Source organism: Triticum dicoccoides, chromosome 6B (assembly GCF_002162155.2).
Source record: "Triticum dicoccoides isolate Atlit2015 ecotype Zavitan chromosome 6B, WEW_v2.0, whole genome shotgun sequence".
Taxonomy (NCBI): Eukaryota; Viridiplantae; Streptophyta; class Magnoliopsida; order Poales; family Poaceae; genus Triticum; species Triticum dicoccoides.
This window is the reverse complement of record NC_041391.1, coordinates 287,886,774-287,909,339: the sequence shown is the minus strand read 5'-3', so window position 1 is coordinate 287,909,339 and position 22,566 is coordinate 287,886,774. Positions and strand designations below refer to the sequence as shown.

The 22,566-nt window shown below is 47.4% G+C and overlaps 1 protein-coding gene across 1 annotated transcript; it reads right to left on the bottom strand.

The window, feature by feature from the left end:
* Positions 1 to 6: 6 nt before the first annotated feature.
* LOC119321105 lies at positions 7 to 1,491 on the bottom strand. Its single transcript, XM_037594937.1, has 3 exons — positions 1,260 to 1,491; positions 786 to 1,021; positions 7 to 695 (listed from the first exon to the last, which is right to left on the bottom strand). The coding sequence occupies exons 1-3, from the start codon at positions 1,489 to 1,491 to the stop codon at positions 39 to 41; spliced, it is 1,125 nt and encodes a 374-aa protein (XP_037450834.1). The 3' UTR covers positions 7 to 38.
* Between the last annotated feature and the right edge of the window lie 21,075 nt (positions 1,492 to 22,566).

Below are 22,566 nucleotides of genomic sequence, written 5' to 3'. Positions count from 1 at the left end.
GATTAACGAACTCCGGTCTACTACTACAGAACATATAGTTACCACTCCATGAAGAGAGAACTTGACACGATGCATATAGTAGCATCGAAAGACTGATCCACCTGCCACTGAGTCTGGGAAGTATATCCTTCGAGCACAAAAGACTGATCTACAACCATTGACATATCATTCCCCACCATCAAAGTACCCTTAGCACAGACAAGAGATCCAATAGGTAAAGCAAGAACATTCCGGGTTAAGGGAAGCTTTAATCCTAGACAATTCTCTCTGAAACTCTCGCATGGCATGAAATACACGGCTTCATCCTCAACTTGATTTATGAAAACAGTGCATCCGATGGGAAGGTTTCCAACATGTAATGTCAGCTCACCCTGCACTTTACAGTGACAAACAAATTGGAGATTATCTTGGCAACGAGCATGGAGCATAAATGTAACTGAAGCTTTGACTGCATTATTGAAAACCACATAGGTGAAATGCACAAATCCCCCTCTGGCGAAGATGATACTAGTCCTAGGTTTGTCGAGGAAGTCATCATCCAGATCTAATGACATTTTGAATACTCCACCAGCTATTTTCTTTGTTGCGTGGTTTTCAGGCAGCAAAGAGGATTCTGGCGGCACATCAACTTCGATGAGCCAGCCATCCGCATAAGCTGACATAGCACGGCTCGGGCCAATGAGAACAAGTTTAACCTGCATATATATTATAAAAGAATCAATGGACAAGTCTCCACAATCATTAAAAGGAAAAAAGGAAATACACTTCACGAAAAAACATCATACCATAAAATCATAAGGGTCTCTTCCTATATTTTTTGACTGCCAACGGTTTCTTTTCTCAATAAATTGTTCCTTTTCTCTGTTCTTGTACTTGTAGATTAAAACACCACCTCGATCATCATAAACTCCAATGGTGTTGACCTTGCATAGGTTGGTGTGAACAGCAAATATTTCCAGGAGGGGCTGGCCACTCAAAGTCGATGTGCACACCCCAACTGGTGCTGGGGGGGGTAGGTTTGCTGATCAAATTAGCCCTACATCGCTCAACAAAATTCTTAACCCAACCAGTTTCACTCCCATTAATCAGTTCTGGCACCTCATGCAAACCAGGTCTAACTAAAGGAACCGAATTATGGTTTCCACTCCCACTGATAGAAAAAAGTGAAGGAATAGATGGATGGTTGCTTAAGGGTTGCACACATCTCTTGCCGATGATCAATCTTAGCATGAAAGGAGCAGTTATTTTACTAATCGTACTTGGTACGGGGTTGCTATCATGATCATTCTCGTTGTCTTTTTCACCATCATGATTATTCCCCGGGATGTCATCACAACCATAACCATCAGATGGTCCAGATGTCTTTGCTTCTTGATCATTACCATCAGATTGCCCAGATGACTTTGGTTCTTTGTCACCACCACCAGATGGTTGTCCTTTGCATGGGTCAACTTTAGATGGGTCAAATGGCTCCACTGCAGGCCTGTTCATGCACATAATACATTAGCTCAAAACAAGAAAGGTTTAAATGGAGTCCTCTTAAAAATTAAAGCTAGTCTAAAGGGTGTAAAACACTAATAAGAAAAGATAGCAATGCAAAACACAAATGCATAAAAATGATGCGTTTGAGCAAAGCATCTTATTATACATTACAAATAGAATACATCAATTTTAAAAAAGCACCAGAAGCAATATATTTCATGACTAGCAACGGATATCTCTTACATATAAAATTCTAGAATCAAATAATATATTGGTGCAAACTTCGATCGGTGTTCGGTGTTCCATGTACGTTCAGTTTCCGGTGGTCAAAACTGTAACCACCGAAGAAGCCGATCTTTACGTGGCTGGTTCCTGTGACTCTGAGCGCAACAGCCGATTTGCCAATCGGCCCAGCCTAATTCAAGTCCTAATTTACTAATACTACCTAATGTAATCGCCCCACGTTCACATGTACGTAAACCTAGCCGTTGCCATCACTTCATCACGCGGCGCCCTCTCCTCTCCAACCTAGGGCGGTCAACTACACATCTAGCCGGCTACGGTGAGTCAGCACTCAGCAGTCAGCAGCAAGTCAGTTGGTTGTGACGGACATCAGTCCAGCCTCTCACAAGTACTTCGCTGGCTTCTCCAAGTTCTAATCTCTTAATACAAGTAGAACACTAGTAGATAACAGCATGCTTGTGATTAATTTGATCTACTAGGAATATTTTACTATTGTTTTGCAAGCAATGAATAGTCATGAGCTAGTGTATCCTTGCAGCAAATATTTATACGATTTTGGTGCATGGATCTTCTAGTGTATGTCTCTGTGCCTCATGGAACAAATTACTAATTAGTTTATGGTTCAGTGCATGTGCTTATTCTGATCCATATATAATACATATCAAATTCCCTAAAAAAGGCACCAAATGAAAGCTGCATACTTGTGAGGCATCACACGTATTCTCCTGTACATGATACTTTTCATGTTCCACATGATCTTACGTTTTAGAAAGTTCACTTGTTTGCTTGACTGAATTGAACACTGACTGATCTTGTTCTTGTCCAATTTGTAGATGTCAGAACCAAATATAGAGCTTAGCAATCAAGAATGTCGGAGCTTAGTGGTGGTGACAGAGGGAAAGGAGAATGCTGAGAATAATAGGCAGCAGACGGATGCATCTGAGAATGCTGAGAAGAAGGCACAGCAGTCGGAAGCATTGGACGATGCTGAAAAGAAGGAAGCGGTGAAGCCCAAGAAAAAGAGAGATGGCACCAAGACAGATGTCTGGGATAGTTTCACCAAGATCAAAGAGGGAGCTGTTTTAGAGGGGCAAGTGCAACTACTGCAAACGTGAGCTTTGATGTGAATGAAAAACCAATGGTACATCTGCCCCACTCTCATTTAAAAATGTGCAAGAAGAATCCTGAAGATGTTTATACAAAGATAGCTACTCTGGAGATGTTTGGTGAGACCCAAGGCAACTAGTTTTGACTGAATAAGTAAGACACTTCGCGAGTTGTTTGAAGAATATGGAAAGATATATGCTCCAAGCAATAAGGTGCAGCCATCCAACGAAACACAAGAACCTGAAGCCTGTGGCACAAGTTTAATGAAGTCCTTACTTGCTAAAAATATGAGGACCAGCACTCGTGGACTTAATGCTAGTAAATCTGAACTTGAGAAGTGTCTTTCCGAAGAGAATGAAGAAGGTAGCAACAAGTTTGACATTCTTGAGTGGTGATAGTTCAATTCTTGTAGATTCCCAGTCTTGTCACACTTGGCCAGTGATGTTTTAGCAATTCCTATATCTGAGGTTGCATCGTAGTCGGCCTTCAGCAACGGTGGTCGTGTTTTAGATGAATTCAGGAGCTCTCTAACTCCATTCATTGTCCAAGCACTTGTCTGTACACAAGATTGGTTGCCGCAATCTATTTATGTAAATGACAAAGAGGAGACCGCAGAATTGGCTAAGCTAGAGGAAAGTAAGTCGATAATTTACTTGAGTTATTTTTCTTTAATTTCTCCTATGTTCCTCATTACTTAATTATTGTATACTTATATTTTCAGCACTGCTTGAAGAAATTAATGGGTTCAATATTTCTGTGAACAACACCAGTAAGGATAATTCGATCATCATCGATGATTTCACTTCCTAAATCTTGGTGTGGTCCCTTAATAACTTTACTACCTATCAGTTACAAATTATCAGATTGGGAATAGACATGTTGTTCATGTAGTTGCTACTAAAATACTAACAATTCATTGTACAAGATCCTCAGATGTTTGCTTCCAGTAAGGTTGTCGTATGGAAAAATGGAAGTAGTACTGCAGATCTGAGAGTTTGAAGCCTTGTTTATGTGATGAAGTCCCATCTATTCACGTTTCTGTCATGAGTTCAGCTATTTGATAGCCTTTTGTTTGATTTCCCTCCGCTTGTGTGTGAGAAAATAAGAATTATGCTATTTGATTTTGCTGCTACATACGTGAGACTATTTGTTATATGTTCGTATGTGAGAATTTGCTCACTATCCCTTTATACACAATTACACATGTATATATATCAAAGTTGTATTATTCACTGCCACAAATGATGTGACATGTTGATTATTATATTTGCTGTTGATGTTGCTAGCTTTTGTGAATATTTTGTGCATTCTGTACCGTACAATGCAAATCGCTGCTCATGAATCATGACTGTTAAACTGATGGGTGCATGTACTTCGGTTTTTTGGTTAACCGAACAAACCAAACCGTTATGTTCCGGTTAATATGGTTCGGTGGCTAATTTCTGTATGACTATTTTGGTGGCCATTCCTCAAAAACTGAAATTATATTAAAAAATTGAATAAACCAAAGCGTATTAACCATATAAACCAAACACCCAGCCCTACATGCAAGAACGGCACATAAGAAACATCACTTAAAGGTTCTTTAAAATTCAAATTTTTAAAAGTATTATCTCTCAAGCTGTTAACCCGATTGATGATCTGCTTTCACCATTAACTTCCTCACGGTGAGATCTTCGAAACTAGATCCCATCTTTGAAAAAAAAATCCCAGTCCAGTTGTCACTCACTTGCCACGTTATTAGCCACTTGGTATTGATGAACGTTGATATACACAACTTAAAGACTTGATTCATGATACTTGTATGGGTTGATACCTCATCTTACTTATCTTTAACACTTGAATACTCACTCTCAAGATCTACATAACATTGCAATGACTAACATTATACAAAATTATTGTTAGGTAACTATACATAATCATCATGACAACTGTTCGCTACTAAGATGACAACTATGGTAACATAATCTAGCAACTGGTGTTGACAGAAAAACATCAAAACATTGTCAACATGGGATCTTGTTTCAAAGCCTTCGTCGAGACAAACTCAACAGTGAAGAAGGGTAGGAACTAATCGGAAGTTTTTCAAAAACTTGAATTTCGGAATTGATGTGATGATGTTAGCATGAGATAGGAGAATATTGCATGCATGCATGTGCTCTCTCTATATAGTAAAGTTTCAAATAACCGGCTATAGCCCACCTATAGCAGTTTGAGCAAGGTACCGCTAAATGGTAATCCCTCCGTAAAGAAATATAATAGCGTTTAGATGACTACTTTAGTGATCTAAACGCTCTTATATTTCTTTACAGAGGGAGTACTTGCCACTATTCATGTACAAATTGTCCGGTAAAGTTATGAAATGGCCGGCTATAACCTCGCTATAGCCCCACTATAGCTGATTTGGACGGCCACAGCTATCTGGCATAGCCCGCTATTTAAAACTATGCTATATAGATAAAAATCTCATCGGGATGCTGGCCGCAAGGAGTACATGCATGGGTAAGCATGCAAAGTAGATTTTCCCTACAATAACATACACAAGGATAGACAAAAAGGAATAGAACACAACAGATTTAGTTTCAATAAATGTACCATGAAATATAGTAGTATTATGTAGTGGAAGGGGTGACTACTACTCAAAAAGACACTACTGCAAAGTTCGAATTTATGAAGGAGGATGTGTCCTAGAACTACCTCTCTTTAGCTGGAATGTCGCCACATTTGAAGACAATGTCTTCAGATACTGGAAGACTACTTTGCTGCTGCTCCATACTCTCCAGTCAGTTATGTGCTTTCGCACGTTGGATCTGCATGAGAAAAACAGATAAACTAGTACACCTTCACATACATAAACATGAACAGTACGCAGATGTAATAAAGACAGAATTTTTTTAGCATCGAAGCAAAGCAGGAGCATCAAGCCGTGAGCAGCCCAGTACCCAGCAAGCACGTAGCGGCAAGGGAGGACCAGATGAGAGAAGGGGAAAGGCAGCAGCAAGCACAGGAGGACCGGAGGGGGTTCGTTAGGAAGCGACCTTGCTGGCTACCGGCTGCGGCGGAAGAGGCGACTCGCAGGGGCGAGGGCGACTCCTCCACGTGACGGCGAGGCGATTCCAAGCGGCGGCGAGCGACTATAGGCGGCGGCGTGCTCGCGCGGTCGACCTCTAATCGTCGATCCAATGCGCTGCCCAGCGAATAGAGGGAGATGTTTTTTTTGAGACAAGAATAGAGGGAGATGTGACTGTTAGGGTTCGTGAAATCATCAACTCCTCCCAACTCTCGTGTTCAGTTCCGACTCTGCTTGCGAAGCTGGATCCGTTCGGCAGCCGGATCCACACCTTCCCAATCCTATTCGTGGGCTGTCAGCTCATTAGGTCGTAGTTGCCCCAGCCCAATTCACTATCTTTATTTACATCTTATCTCTTCTCTACCTTGTGCTCAAAAAAAAAATCTCTTCTCTACCCTCATAAAAAAAATCCCTTCTCTATCAGTTCTCAAAAAAAAAAATATTCTCTATCTTCTTCTCAAAAAATAATTTCTCTTATCTATCTCCTACCCCTCAAAAAATTCTCTTCTCTATCTCCTACCCCTCAAAAAATCCCTTCTCTATCTCCTAATAATCCCTTGAATTACTAAGCTCTTGGGTAAAATCGCCTGGGCAGAACCCTCACCTTTAAGGTCTGTACCCCAAGGGTGACATTTTGGTCCTGCTCTGCCGATTGATTTGGCAACCCTAGGAGAGCCCCGCCGTCGTCCTGGCGTAACAACCCAAGAGCAAGATCTTCCATATTTTGTAACATGATCAAGACTTGGATGCTATGTTGGTGTGGGTTCCATTTTATTTTGCAATCATGTCATCATCTCCATAATCTTCTGATGTTTGTTTTCTTTTATTGGATCTTGTGTTTGCAACTTCATTTCTTATATTGATCCTTCCCAAAGACCATGCTTCATCTCCACAGATTCCCTAGCCAAACTTCCAACTTCTTTTTATTTAAATTCCTGTTTGCAACTTGCAAGTGACATTTTTACTTCTTCTATAAAATGTCCAACTGAAAGCACAAGTGCTCCATTGATGGTTTTGATAATTAATGTCAACATATCTTTTGTTGGACTAATAATTTTACTTTTATCTAGTATATTCCAGATAAGTTCAACAGTGGCATGGCAAGGACAAGAGGATGTGGAACCCCTTCAAAATGCTAAGGACATGGATTGGCAAAAGCTCAAGACTCTACATTTTTGGTTAAGTGATCCAATATCATATTGAGTCCATAGGAAAGCCAATACTAATAAAAGGGGATGGGGTGTTGCTTAATGATCTATTTGCTCAACTGCTTAGTGATAATGCTCCAAAACCCTCAGCCACTTTCTCTATCCAAATATGTCCAAACCGTACATTCCAACTCGACCCCACCGATATTTCCCATCCGGTGTTGGGGAACGTTGCATGGGAAACAAAAAAATTCCTATGCTCACCAAGATCAATCTATGGGATGTACATCTACGAGAGGAGAGATTGGATCTACATACCCTTGTAGATTGCTAAGCGGAAGCGTTAAGAAACGTGGTTGATATAGTCGAACATCTTCGCGATCCAATCACGATCCATCCCACGAACTCCCGATCAGGTGCCAAACGAACGGCACCTTCGCGTTCAACACACGTACGGCTTGATGACACCTTCACCTCCTCGATCCAGCGAGCAAGGATGAAGTAGTAGCCCGAGTTCCCGGCAGCACGACGGTGTGGTGGCGGTGATGCTGGAGCAATCTCAGCAGGGCTTCGCCAAGTGTCTGCGCGAGGTGGAGGAGGTGTAACGGGATGGAGACGGGCAAGGGTTGAAGGTTTGCTGCCCCCAACGCCTCCCCACCTTTATATAGGTGTGGTGCGGGCTTGTGTCTTGCCCTCCAAGTCCCTAGGGTCGTTGGCCAAAGGGGGAGGAAGGAAATCCCTCCTTTCCTTCCCCACCGATCGCTATCCCCTCCTTTTTAGGGATCCTTATCTTATCCCTCTGGGATATGATACTATTCCTTTTAAGGGAGGATCTTGGTGCGCCTAGACCAGGGTTGTGGAACTTTCCCCACTACCCATGTTCATGTGGATCCCCCATGCAGGTGGGCCCCACTCCAGAACTTTCTAGAACCTTCCCGGTATAATACTAATAAAACTTAAACTTTTTCCAAAATCCTGATAACAACTTTCCATATATGAATATTTACCTCTAGACCATTCCGGAGCTCCTCGTGATGTCTAGGATCTCATCCGGGACTCCGAACAACCTTCGGTCACCAACACAATAACTCAACTATACTTAGATCGTCACCAAAGGTTAAGTGTGTAGACCCTGTGGGTTCGAGAACTATGCAGACATGACTGAGATACCTCTACGATCAATAACAAATAGCGGGACCTGGATGCCCATGTTGGCTCCTGTATATTCTACGAAGATCTTTATCAGTCGAACCACGATATCAAGGATTCAGCTAATCTCGTACGCAATTCCCTTTGCCCATCGGTGTGTTACTTGCCCGAGATTCGATCGTCGGTATCTCCATACCTAGTTCAATCTCGTTACCGGCAAGTCTCTTTACTCGTTCCATAATACAAGATCCCATGACTAACTCCTTAGTCACATTGCTTGCAAGCCTGTTGTGATGTTGTATTACCGAGTGGGCCCTGAGATACCTCTCCGTCACACAGAGTGACAAATCTCAGTCTTGATCCATGCCAACTCAACAGACACCATCAGAGATACCTGTAGATCATCTTTATAGTCACCCAGTTACGTTGCGATGTTTGATACACACAAGGTATTCCTCTGGTGTCATGGAGTTGCATGATCTCATGGTCTTAGGAACAGATACTTGACATGAAGAAAGCAATAGCAATAAACTAATACGATCAAATGCTATGCTTACGGCTGGGTCTTGTCCATCACATCATTCTCCTAATGATGTGATCCTGTTATCAAATGACAACTCATGTTTATGGTTAGTAAACCTTAACCATCTTTGATCAACGAGCTAGTCTTGTAGAGGCTCACTAGGGACACTTTATTGTCTATGTATTCACACATGTATCTGAGTTTCTGATCAATATAATTCTAGCGTGGATAATAAATGATTATCATAGTATCATAATAACCAATTTATTATTGCCTCTAGGGCATATTTCCAATAGTCTCCCACTTGCACTAGAGTCAATAATCTAGTTCACATCACCATGTGATTAACACCCAATGAGTAATGGGGTTTGATCATGTTTTGCTTGTGAGAGAGGTTTTAGTTAACGGGTCTGGAACATTCAAATTTGCGTGTACTTCGCAAATCTTTATGTCATATTGTAGATGTTGCTACCATGCTCCACTTGGAGCTATTCCAAATGGTTGCTCCACTATACGTATCCGGTTTGCTACTCATAGTCATCGGATTGGTGTTAAAGCTGAAGGAAATATGCCCTAAAGGCAATAATAAAGTTATTATTTATTTCCTTATTTCATGATAAATGTTTATTATTCATGCTAGAATTGTACTCCCTCCGTCCCAAGTAAGACGTTTTTTGATACTATCGTCTTACATTTCGGGACGGAGGGAGTATTAACCGGAAACTTAGTACATGTGTGAATACATAGACAAACAGAGTGTCACTAGTATGCCTCTACTTGACTAGCTCGTTGAATCAAAGATGGTTAAGTTTCCTAGCCATAGACATGAGTTGTCATTTGATTAACGGGATCACATCATTAGAGAATGATGTGACTGACTTGACCCATTCCGTTAGCTTAGCACTTGATCATTTAGTATGTTGCTATTGCTTTCTTCATGACTTATACATGTTCCTATGACTATGAGATTATGCAACTCCCGGATACTGGAGGAACACCTTGTGTGCTATCAAACGTCACAACGTAACTAGGTGATTATAAAGATTCTCTACACGTGTCTCCGATGGTACTTGTTGAGTTGTCATAGATCGAGATTAGGATTTGTCACTCTGATTGTCGGAGAGGTATCTCTGGGCCCTCTCGGTAATGCACATCATTATAAGCCTTGCAAGCAATGTGACTAATGAGTTAGTTGCGGGATGATGCATTACGGAACGAGTAAAGAGACTTGCCGGTAACGAGATTGAACTAGGTATTGAGATACCGGTGATCGAATCTCGGGCAAGTAACATACCGATGACAAAGGCAACAACGTATGTTGTTATGCGGTTTGACCGATTAAGATCTTCGTAGAATATGTAGGAGCCATATGAGCATCCAGGTTCCGCTATTGGTTATTGACCGGAGACATGTCTTGGTCATTTCTACATAGTTCTCGAACCCGTAGGGTCCGCACGCTTAACGTTTGGTGACGATCGGTAATATGAGTTTATGTGTTTTGATGTAACGAAGGTAGTTCGGAGTCCCGGATATGATCACGGACATGACGAGGAGTCTCAAAATGGTCGAGATGTAGAGATCGATATATTGGATGACTATATTTGGACATCGGAATAGTTCCGGGTGAAATTGGGATTTTACCGGAGTACGGGGAGGTTACCGGAACCCCCCCCCCGGTAAGTGTATGGGCCTTATTGGGCCATAGTGGATAGAGAGAGAGGAGACCAGGGCAGGTTGCGCGCCCCCTCTCCCTCTGGTCCGAATTGGACTAGGGGGGCGGCGCCCCCTTTCCTTCCTCCCTCTCTCTCCCTTCCTTCTCTCCTAGTCCAACTAGGGAAGGGGGGGAATCCTACTCCCGGTGGGAGTAGGACTCCTCCAGGGCGCACCATAGGAGGGTCGGCCCTCCCTCCTCCTCCACTCCTTTATATATGGCGGAGGGGCACCCCATAGACACACAAGTTGATCATTGATTTCTTAGCCATGTGCAGTGCCCCCCTCCACCATAATCCACCTCGGTCATATCGTTGTGGTGCTTAGGCAAAGCCCTGCGTCGGTAGCTTCATCATCACCGTCATCATGCCGTCGTGCTGACGAAACTCTCCCTCGACACTTTGCTGGATCAGAGTTCGTGGGACGTCACCGAGCTGAACATGTGCAGATCGCAAAGGTGCCGTACATTCGTTACTAGGATCGGTCGATCGTGAAGACGTACGGCTACATCAACCGCGTTGTCTTCCGCTTTTGGTCTATGAGGGTACGTGGACAACACTCTCCCCTCTCATTGCTATGCATCACCATGATCTTGCGTGTGCGTAGGAATTTTTTTGAAATTACTACGTTCCCCAACAGTGGCATCCGAGCTAGGTTTATGCGTAGATGTTATATGCACGAGTAGAACACAAGTGAGTTGTGGGCGATACTAGTCATACTGCTTACCAGCATGTCATACTTTGATTCGGCGGTATTGCTGGATGAAGCGGTGAGGGAGTCCTGGATTAGGGGGTGTCCGGATGGCCGGACTATAGCCTTTGGCCGGACTCCTGGACTATGAAGATACAAGATTGAAGACTTCGTCCCGTGTCCGGATGGGACTTTCCTTGGCGTGGAAGGCAAGCTTGGCGATACGGATATGTAGATCTCCTACCATTGTAACCGACTCTGTGTAACCCTAACCCTCTTCGGTGCCTATATAAACCGGAGGGTTTTAGTCCTTAGGATAGACAACAATCATACCATAGGCTAGCTTCTAGGGTTTAGCCTCTTTGATCTCGTGGTAGATCTACTCTTGTACTACCCATATCATCAATATCAATCAAGCAGGAGTAGGGTTTTACCTCCATCGAGAGGGCCCAAACCTGGGTAAAAACATCGTGTCCCTTGTCTCCTGTTACCATCCGCCTAGACGCACAGTTTGGGACCCCCTACCCGAGATCCGCCGGTTTTGACACCGACATTGGTGCTTTCATTGAGAGTTCCTCTGTGTCGTCATCTTTAGGCCCGATGGCTCCTCCGATCATCAACAACGATGCGGTCCAGGGTGAGACTTTTCTCCCCGGACAGATCTTCGTATTCGGCGGCTTTGCACTGCAGGCCAATTCGCTTGGCCATCTGGAGCAGATTGAAAGCTACGCCCCTGGCCATCAGGTCAGATTTGGAAGTTGGAACTACACGGCTGACGTCCGCGGAGACTTGATCTTCGACGGGTTCGAGCCACAGCCAAGTGCGCCGCACTGTCACGATGGGCATGATCTAGCTCTACCGCCGAACAGTGCCCTGGAGGCCGCACCAGTGTCCGCTCCGACCCTTAGCTCGGAGTCGACTGCGCCGATCAAGGACGGGTGGCTGGACACCACCTCGGGGGCTGCGATCTCTATGGCGATTGAGCCGAACACCATCCATGTCCTTTGCGAGGCTCATAGCTCCAAGGTGCCGGACTCCTCTCCGGAACCTTCCGCACCCCTGCCAATCGAATCCGATTGGGCGCCGATCATAGAGTTCACCACCACGGACATCTTTCAACACTCGCCCTTTGGCGACATCCTGAATTTACTGAAGTGGCTCTCTTTATTAGGAGAGCCCTAGCCGGACTATGGTCAGCACGGTTGGGATGCGGACGACGAAGAAATTCAAAGCCCACCCACCACCCACTTCGTAGCCACTGTCGAAAGTTTAAACGACGTGCTCGATTTCGACTCCGAAGACATCGACGATATGGACGACGATGTAGGAGATAAGCATGAACCAGCACCTATAAGGCACTGGACAGCCACCTCATCTCACAATGTATACATGGTGGATACACCTAAAGGAAGCGACGACGAGGAACAACGAGACGCCATGAGGGATCATTCCCTCGAAAAGCAGTCAAAACGGCGACGTAAGCGCCACTCAAAATCCCGCCTCGACAAAGACAGCAGCCATACGGACCCAGCCATAGAGCAGGGCAAACCGGTGGACGACGAACATGATATCGAGCAACCGTCCGAACAGGACAATATGGATAAACAATCCGTCCCCGGCGAAGATAACAGTCCGGACGATCTCACGCCGGACAAGTTGCTAGAGCAGAAGAACCTCCACAAAAGGCTCGTCGCCACTGCGCGTAGCCTGAAAAAGCGGAAGTGGAAGCTCAAAACAGCGGAAGATGCGCTCAGAATCAGATGGAGCAAAGTACTCAACACCGCAGACAAATATGGCGATAATCACCGAACAAAGAGCTACCCAAAGCGAAAACTACGGCCCGAATTTGATGAGGAGGCCATAGAGCCCCCGCAATCAAAGAACAAAAAGACCACCCGGTCGGATAGACGACCCCATGGCAAACATAGAGCGGCAAACGGCGCCGCACACAAGCCGGCACGCGATCCGCACACGGATTTGCATCAAAAAGATGGCCCAATTAGATCTATCTACGGGCCAAGAAAGCAAGCTCTAGTAAGCAATGCAACACATCAAATATCCGAATATTACGGTACACCCAAATATAGGGGTGCCGCACACCCCCTATGTTTCACCGATGAGGTCCTGGCTTATGAATTTCCAGCGGGATTCAAGCCCGTAAACATAGAGGCGTACGACGGAACAACAGACCCTGGAGTCTGGATTGAGGATTACATCCTCCACATACACATGGCTAGAGGAGATGACCTCCACGCCATAAAATACTTACCCCTCAAGCTCAAAGGGCCAGCACGGCATTGGCTCAAAAGCCTCCCCGAAAACACCATTGGAAGTTGGGAAGATCTCGAGGATGCTTTTCGGGCAAATTTTCAAGGGACCTATGTCCGACCTCCGGATGCAGACGATTTAAGTCACATAACTCAACAACCCGCAGAGTCAACCCGAAAATTCTGGAACAGATTCCTTACTAAAAAGAACCAAATAGTCGACTGTCCGGACGCCGAAGCCTTAGCAGCTTTCAAACACAACGTCCAAGACGAATGGCTCGCCAGACACCTCGGCCAAGAAAAGCCAAGAACAATGGCCGCATTAACAAGCCTCATGACCTGCTTTTGCGCAGGAGAGGATAGCTGGCTGGCAAGATGCAGTACCAGCGACCCAAGTGCATCCGAAGTCAGGGATGGAAACGGGAAACCGCAACGCAGCAAGGACCAGCATCGGACCAAGGGAAACAACCCGAAGAGCATGACAGTCAACGCCGGATTCGAAAGCTCTCGATAGAATCATAAAAAACCGCCCCTTAAGGATAATAGGGACGAGCTATCTAACTTAAACAAAATTTTGGACAAGATATGCCAAATCCACAGTACTCCCGGGAAGCCTGCAAACCATACCCATAGAGATTGTTGGGTCTTCAAGCAGTCCGGCAAACTCAACGCCGAACACAAGGGGCTCGACACACCAAGCGAGGACGATGACGAACCCCACAAGCAGAGCACCGGAAAACAAAAGAATTTCCCACAAGAAGTCAAAACAGTTAACTCACTTCACGTGACAAAAGGGAAAAATAGAGCGACGCCCATAGAGGTACGCGCCATACGGCCTATCCCAGAGGAGTCCCGCCACTGGCTGTTAAATCCAATCACCTTCGACCATCAGGATTACTCTAGAAGTATCCGGAATGCAGGATGGACTGCCTTGATATTAGATCCGATAATTGACGGACTCCAATTTACACAAGTCCTAATGGACGGCCGCAGTGATCTAAACCTGCTATACAAGGACACAATCCGCAAAATGGGGATAGACCCAACCAAAATTGGCCATAGCAACTGTCGGTGTCAAAACTGGCGGATCTCGGGTAGGGGGTCCCGAACTGTGCATCTAGGCGGATGGTAACAGGAGACAAGGGACACGATGTTTTTACCCAGGTTCGGGCCCTCTCGATGGAGGTAAAACCCTACTCCTGCTTGATTGATATTGATGATATGGGTAGTACAAGAGTGGATCTACCACGAGATCAAGGAGGCTAAACCCTAGAAGCTAGCCTATGGTATGATTATTGTAATGGTTGTTCGTCCTATAGACTAAAACCCTCCGGTTTATATAGACACCGGAGAGGGCTAGGGTTACACAGAGTCGGTTACAATGGTAGGAGTTCTACATATCCGTATTGCCAAGCTTGCCTTCCACGCCAAGGAAAGTCCCATCCGGACACGGGACGAAGTCTTCAATCTTGTATCTTCATAGTCTTGGAGTCCAGCCGATGATGATAGTCCGGCTATCCGGACACCCCCTAGTCCAGGACTCCCTCAGTAGCCCCTGAACCAGGCTTCAATGACGACGAGTCCGGCGCGCATATTGTCTTCGGCATTGCAAGGCGGGTTCTTCCTCCGAATAATTCATAGAAGATTGTGAACATCAGGATAGTGTCCGGCTCTGTAAAATAAATTCCACATACCACCGTAGAGAGAATAATATGTACACAAGTTCAATCTGCTGACGTATTTTGTGGCGTGACGTCACACCACTACCAAGCCTTTACTTGAATCGTTTTTATTATACCACCTCAGCGCGTTTAGCGAATCAGTTTCCTTGGCACGTCTTGTTGAAGCAGAGATCGTGTTCCCCTTATTCCGGGATTCCCATCAATACGGACGTGGGTAACCCAACCGCGCCCGTTGCCATGCCTCCTCTATCGAAGGTGAGTCCCAAACGGTCACGGGGACGGCTCTTGGTATTCTCCCTCTTTATAATGAGACCAAGGCACGTTTCTTTTCTTCAATCCTCAATCGAATCTGCCCCTCGCCCCGAGTTCCAACACCCAGAGCCCCAGATTCGAGCGTCTCGGACCTTCAACAATGTCCGGCTCCGACCTATAGGGCCAGTGGATGCCCTCCTCCGTCACGGAAGAGGACGTGCTAAAGCTGAGAGAAGCCAGGTACCTGACCTACGAGATTTCGCATAGGTTGCCCGCCAAAGGGCAAGTCATTCCTACTCCCGAGCCCGGCGACAGCGTCGTGTTTGTGTCCCACCTCCGTCGGGGTTTAGGCTTCCCGATGGATCCTTTTGTGAGAGGGCTCATGTTTTACTATGGGTTGGAATTCCACGACTTGGCTCCGGAGTCCATCCTCCACATCTCATCATTCATTGTCGTCTGCGAAGCCTTCCTCTGCACTACCCCTCACTTCGGTTTGTGGCTCAAAACCTTCAACGTGGAGCCTAAGATGATCGAGGGGCGTCAAGCAGAGTGCGGCGGGGCGGTTGTAGGCAAGAGGGCCGATGCTCCATGGCCCGAGGGCTCTTTCCAGGAGGAGCTCGGCTTGTGGCAACAGGAGTGGTTCTATATTACCGCTCCCAGGGGCAGCAGGCAGAAGTCGCCGCCCATCTTTCGCTCAGGCCCTCCACAACGGCTGATGTCATGGGTCAACCAAGGGCTCAACTGGGGGCCGTCAAAGGACGTACCCCTATTGCAGGGCCGGATTCGAGACCTCCAAGAGAGGGAGATCAATCTGGTCGTAGTGATGCAGGTTATGCTGATTCAGTGTCTTCTACCCTGCAAACGTTGCCCCCTCCGTCTGTGGGAATTCAATCCAGAGGGGCCACGAGCTCTCCAACACTTCATGGGCGCGACGCCCGTGGAAATGTACAAATTGTTCTTCGGATCACAAGAAGTGTGTCCGGAATTGACCGAGGATGCCGGCCTAAGCTGCAATCGCCCGGATGCTCAAGTAAGTAGCCTTGTGTCCGGACATACCGTTTGTTTGCATATTCTTGGATTTGCCTTTTAACCAACCGTCCTTTGAACAGGAGTGGATAGCGCAAGCCAAACTGATACGGTGTCCGGCCCCCCTCCCAGAGACCACGCCAGATCCGGTGTTGGTCAAGATGCTGGAGGTTGCGCCTCTAGAGGAGGGCGAAGGGGAAAACAAAGAAACTACCGCCTCTACTAAGGAGGCTTTGGAGAAAGGGGGGATCGAGAATCCCTCCCTTCATGGGGAGAAGAGGGCCGCTTCCGAAGACCCGGAGGCTAAGGCCTCAAAGCGGGGGAAGAAATCTTCCCCAGAGGGTCCTACGCCGGGGGAGGCCCCGGGCGCCCTATCTCCCCCAAGGAATCAGCCCTCCAGCGAGCCGTAAGTAGAAAAAAGGGAGTGTTGTAACAAGGGACGTCCCTATTTTTGCTTCTAAGGATAACCGAAGTTTTTACCTTGTAGTTCGGATCTCCGTCCTTCTCAGCCGAGCTTGTCTTCGGGGGACCTTCGTCCGGAGATGATGGAGAGCGAGACTCCTCCATCTGCCGCACCATCAGGCGGGGCGGATGACCCTGAGGTGTCGTCGCGGAGGGTATCCCCGAGTCCGGCGGGGCCGGAGAATCCGGCACCAACTGGTGTACGTACGGGGGAGCTGAAGGATCTGCTCGAGAGGGCGTCTATCTCAGAAGGTCACCATACATTGATGAGTATGGTGATTGAAAGAATTTCATCCGCCGAGGGCGGGTTGCATGATGCCGTCAGAAGTTTGCTGGCGGGGTTTGAGGTACGTAAAAATGACATACCTTTTGACAGTTTTGCACATAAAGCGTGCCCTGTATAGATAGTAGCCCCTGAGACTTGGTATGTTGTCGAAAGCGACAGCGTGCCGAGGATCATAATCTCAGGTATTAATTCTCGCCTTTCCTACACAGGTGGCGGATAGTCCGGTGGCCAGCCGGGCTAATGGAGTTGCCGAACTAAAGCGGCAACTCGACGTTGCGGATGCGGACATCGCGCTAGTCAATAAACGACTTGACGAGTCACAAGGTAGGTTGTTTCTCCGTGGTCACCTAGGAAGGGAGTTGATGCCCATTTCTTACAACATGTATGCTTAATGCAGATGGTGCCGCTGCTGTGGAGGACCTTCAGGCAGAGCTTGATAGAGCCAAGGAGCAGGCCCGAAGGAGTGATGCGGCTGCCTCGAAGGCAGCCGAAGAGCTAGAAGCCGAAAGGGCTGCTCACTGCCGAAGTAGGGAGGAAACGGCCGGAATGGCCGTGAAGCTAAAGGATGTTACCGACCGCTGTGAGGTTCTTAAAAAAGAACGCCGAGCGGAGCAAGAAGACCTGAAGAAGGCCACCGCCGAAGCCAAGGATGCATGTTCTGCAATGAGGGCTATAAAGGAGGAGCTGCGTCAGGTCGGAGACATTGCGGCTGGCAAGCCCTTTCTGCTGCGCAGGAAGTTCACAGATCATATGTATGCTCAGCTTGGCCAGCTGTGGGGTCCGGAGGATCCTTATCTGGATTTGGCGGCGAGTGCGGCGGATGCGGTTGTGCATTTCCGAAGCCAAAAGGATCACGAGACAGAAGAGCTTTTTTGGTCTCAATTCCACATTCCGGAGCGTTCACTTCCGTTGACCGATCGGTTGGCTGAGTGGGCTGAGCTGAATAGATTGTCCGGATTGGCGATGACGGATGTAGTGACTCATCTGTGGCCGGATAAGCCCAAGCCGAAGAGTTATTTCGGCTTATTGCAGCAATTCCTTGGGGCGGTGCCGCATATCAAGGTGGTGAAGCGGTCGGCATGCATAGAGGGTGCGCGGATGGCGCTCGCCCGTGTGAAGACACATTGGACGGAGATGGATGCTACCGCTGTTGCAACCCGGGGTTCGGACGAGAGCCGGTTACCCACCAAGCACTATTTTGGGGAGGTCCTGCGGGGTGCTCGTGTAATAGAGTCGCAGTGCTCAAAAAATGTCATGTTCAAATGATCTTTATGGTTTGTAAAACGATATTCATAATATAAGTGCTTTTTATACTTGTGCATTCAAGTATTGAAATATCTCCTGTGCGGCCGTTAATGTATACTTGTGTATAACCTGAAAGATGGCAGTCTTCGGCTTCAGCCCCCACGCACATGGTGCGGGGGTGTTTGCAAAATAGCGCATTTTCAAACTTAATCCAACGTCTTGGTCCTTTGAAGGAGGTGGTAGCGTAGCAAACGAGGCAACCGGACTATGATGCTTTATCACTTTCACTTAGCCATAGGAGTTCGAAGGTGGGGCTACGACATAGCCCCTAGGGGCACCGCGCTCTCCGCATTCGGGGCGCGTATGTGCCTGGCTGGGAAACGGTCCTTCGTCAAAGCGGAGGAATTCTAGACATTCCGATAGTCAATCGAGTGGTTGACCAGTCTCTCGCTGTATCATGACAGTCAGTTTTCGACTTTCTCTACTGAGGTGCTCGCCCGGCCGAACCGGGGCACAATCGCAGTAGTTCTCCTGGTGCCGCATTAGCCGATGATACGGAACGTAAGGCAGCAAAACACAGGAGCCGGGCAAACCCAACATTTGACCAAAGACATGATTCGGAGCTGATGCATATAAGGCCTAACTCGAGAAGCCGAACACTCCCTAAGGTATTCGGTCTTTATGATAATGGGCAGAACAATGCCCTAAGCCCCTAGTGTCCAGGTACAGGCGAAAATTTCTGACGCGGCCGATGCCAAAACGCCAGCCTCCTCCTCGGTTATACTAAAAAAACCGGGGGATGTGTATCAACAAGAGACAGTAAGAAAGGTTTACGCAGGGTCTTAATCTGAAAAGAATCCTCGCGATGGGTCCCTGCTGCACGTCTGCGCATGTGTCTCCGTTGTGCTGTATCCTGGACGGGTGTATCACACTGTTCATCTATAAAAGAGAGGAACTTAGTTTGAAAAGAAATCGTGCAAAAAATGTAATGAAAACAAAGTATGAATGAATGAATAAACTTGAGCTTTTATTGGCTCTCTATTGTTCATAGGCACAGCCCCTTGTGAAGGGGTATGCGGCTAGGGATCCCCTAGTTTATTTATGCCGGACTCGCCTAGCCATGTCCGGGGTCTTGAACGACCTTTGAATGAGATGATGCCGCGTGGACCAGACATTTTAAGTGTAAGAGACACGTAGTGCGGTATTGCGTTAAAGCGGGCGAAAGCTTCACGTCCCAATAGTGCTTGATGGCTACTTTTGAATGGGGCGACATGGAAGATTAGCTTTTTGCGACGGAAGTTGTCGGGTGACCCGAACACAACTTCTAGTAGTAAGGAGCCCGTGCACTTGGCGCAAGGGCCTAGCGTCACTCCTTTGAAGGAAGTGCGGCTATGGCGAATTTTAGTAGGGTCTATCCCCAACTTGCGGATTGTGTCTGGATATAGCAGGTTTAAATCGCTGCCGCCATCCATTAGGACTTGTGTAAATTGTAGTCCGTCGATTATAGGATCCAATATCAAAGCAGTCCATCCTGCATTTCGAATACTTCTGGAATAATCCAGGTGGTCGAAAGTAATTGGTTTTGACATCCAATCTCGGGATTCTGCTGGGGTGGACCGTGCGACGCGTACTTTAGCGGGTGCCGCACTATTGTTCCGTATTATCACATGAAGTGAGTTTACTGTTTTGACTTCTTGTGGGAAAGTCTCTTGTTTTCCGGCGCTCTGCTGGTGGGGTTCGTCATCGTCCTCACTTGGCGTGTCGAGCCCCTTGTGTTCGACGTTGAGTCGGCCGGACTGTTTGAAGACCCAATAATCTCGGTGGGTGTGGTTTGCAGGCTTCCCGGGGGTACTGTGGATTTGACATATCCGATCCAAAATTTTGTTTAGGTTGGATAGCTCGTCACTGTTGTCTTTAAGAGGCAGTGTTTTGTTGTTCGGCCGCGAGCTTTTGAATCCGGCGTTGACCGCCGTGTTCTTTGGGCCCTTTTCTTTATTTCGGCGCTGATCCTTTCTGCACCGTGATTTTCCGTTTCCATCTCTGATCTCGGATGTACTCGGGTCGCTGGTGCTGCATCTTGCTAGCCAGCTATCTTCCCCCGCGCAAAAGCGGGTCATGAGGCTTGTTAGCGCGGCCATTGTTCTTGGCTTTTCCTAGCTGAGGTGTCTGGCGAGCCATTCGTCTCGGACGTTATGTTTAAAAGCTGCTAAGGCTTCGGCGTCCGGACAGTCGACTATTTGGTTCTTTTTGATGAGGAACCTGTTCCAGAATTTGCGCGCTGACTCTCCGGGCTGTTGGGTTATGTGACTTAAATCGTCTGCATCCGGAGGGCGGACATAAGTCCCCTGAAAATTTGCTCTAAACGCGTCCTCGAGCTCTTCCCAACTTCCAATGGTATTTTCTGGGAGGCTTTTGAGCCAATGCCAAGATGGCCCTTTGAGCTTGAGGGGTAGATATTTTATGGCGTGGAGATCGTCTCCTCTAGCCATATGTATGTGTAGGATGTAATCCTCAATCCAGACTCCGGGGTCTGTTGTTCCGTCGTATGCCTCTATGTTTACGGGCTTGAATCCCGCTGGAAATTCATGATCCAGCACCTCATCGGTGAAACATAGTGGGTGTGCGGCGCCCCTGTATTTAGGTGTGCCGTTATCTTCGAACACTCGGCGCGTTGTGTTGCTTCCTGGGGCCCTCTTCTTTGGCCCATAAATGGACCTGACCGGGCCATCTGTTTTGCGAGGATCTTTATGTGTGTCATGTGCCGGCTTGTGTGCGGCGCCGCTTGCCGCTCTTGGCCTGTCATCTGGTCGTCTATCCGGCCAGGCGGCCTCTTTGCTTTTTGATTGTGGGGGCTCTACGGCCTCCTCGTCGAATTCGGGCAGCAGCGTGCGCTTCGGGTAGCTCTTTGCTTGGTGGCTATTGCCATATTTGTCCGCGGTCTTGAGTACTTTGCTACACCTCATTCTGAGTATGTCTTCCGCTGTTTTGAGCTTCCGTTTCTGCTTCTTCAAACTTCTTGCAGTGGCGACAAGCCTTTTGTGAAGGATCTTATGCTCCGGTGGTGTGTCCGGCGTGAGATCGTCTGGACTGTTGTTTTTGCCGAGGATGGGTTGATTGTCTGATTCATCCTGTTCGGATGGTTGCTTGGTTGCATGTTCATCGTCCACTGGTTTGCCCTGCTCTACGGCTGGGTCATTATGGGTGCTGTTGTTATCGAGGCGGGACTTGGGGCGGTGCTTGCGTCGCCATTTTGGTTGTTTTTAGGGGGAATTATCCTTCGCCACGTCCCGTTGTTCCTCGTTATCGCTCCCTTTTGGGGTGTCCACCATATATATATATCATGAGTTGTGGTGGCTTTCCAGTGCCCGGTCGGCACTGGTTCTTGGTCGTCTCCGGCATCGTCGTCCATACCGTCGATGTCTTCGGAGTCGTAGTCTAGCATGTCGGTTAAATCGTCGACAGTGGCTACAAAGTGGGTGGTGGGTGGGCTTTGAATTTCTTCGTCGTCCGCATCCCAACCGTCCTGACCGCAGTCTGGCCAGTGCTCTCCTGATAACGAGAGATACTTTAGCGAATTCAGGATGTCGTCGAAGGGTGAGTGCTGAAAGATGTCCGCGGCGGTGAACTCCATGATCGGCGCCCAATCGGATTCGATTGGTAGGGGCGCAGGAGGTTCGGAGTACGGCGAGGAGTCCGGCACCTCGGAGTCACGAGCTTTACAAGGGACAAGGTCAGTATTCGGCTCCATTGCTGTAGAAGTTGCAGCCCCCGAGGCGGTGTCTAGCCACCCGTCCTCGATCTGCATGGTTGGCACCGAATTAAGGATCGGAGCGGACTCATGTGTGGCCTCGAGGGCACTGTCCGGCAGCAGAGCTAAATCATGCCCATTGCGACAGTGCGGCGCGCTCGGCTGTGGCTCGAATCCGTTGAAGATCAAGTCTTCGCGGATGTCTGCCGTGAAGTTTAGGCTTCCAAATCTGACCTGATGGCCAGGGGCGTAGCTTTTGATCTGCTCCATATGGCCAAGCGAATTGGCCTGCAGTGCAAAGCCGCCGAACACGAAGATCTGTCCAGGGAGAAAAGTCTCACCCTGGACTGCGTCGTTGTTGATGATCGAATGGTAACGAAGGAGCCATCAAGCCTATCGGTGACGACACAGAGGAACTCTTAATGAAAGCACCAATGTCGGTGTCAAAACCGGCGGATCTCGGGTAGGGGGTCCCG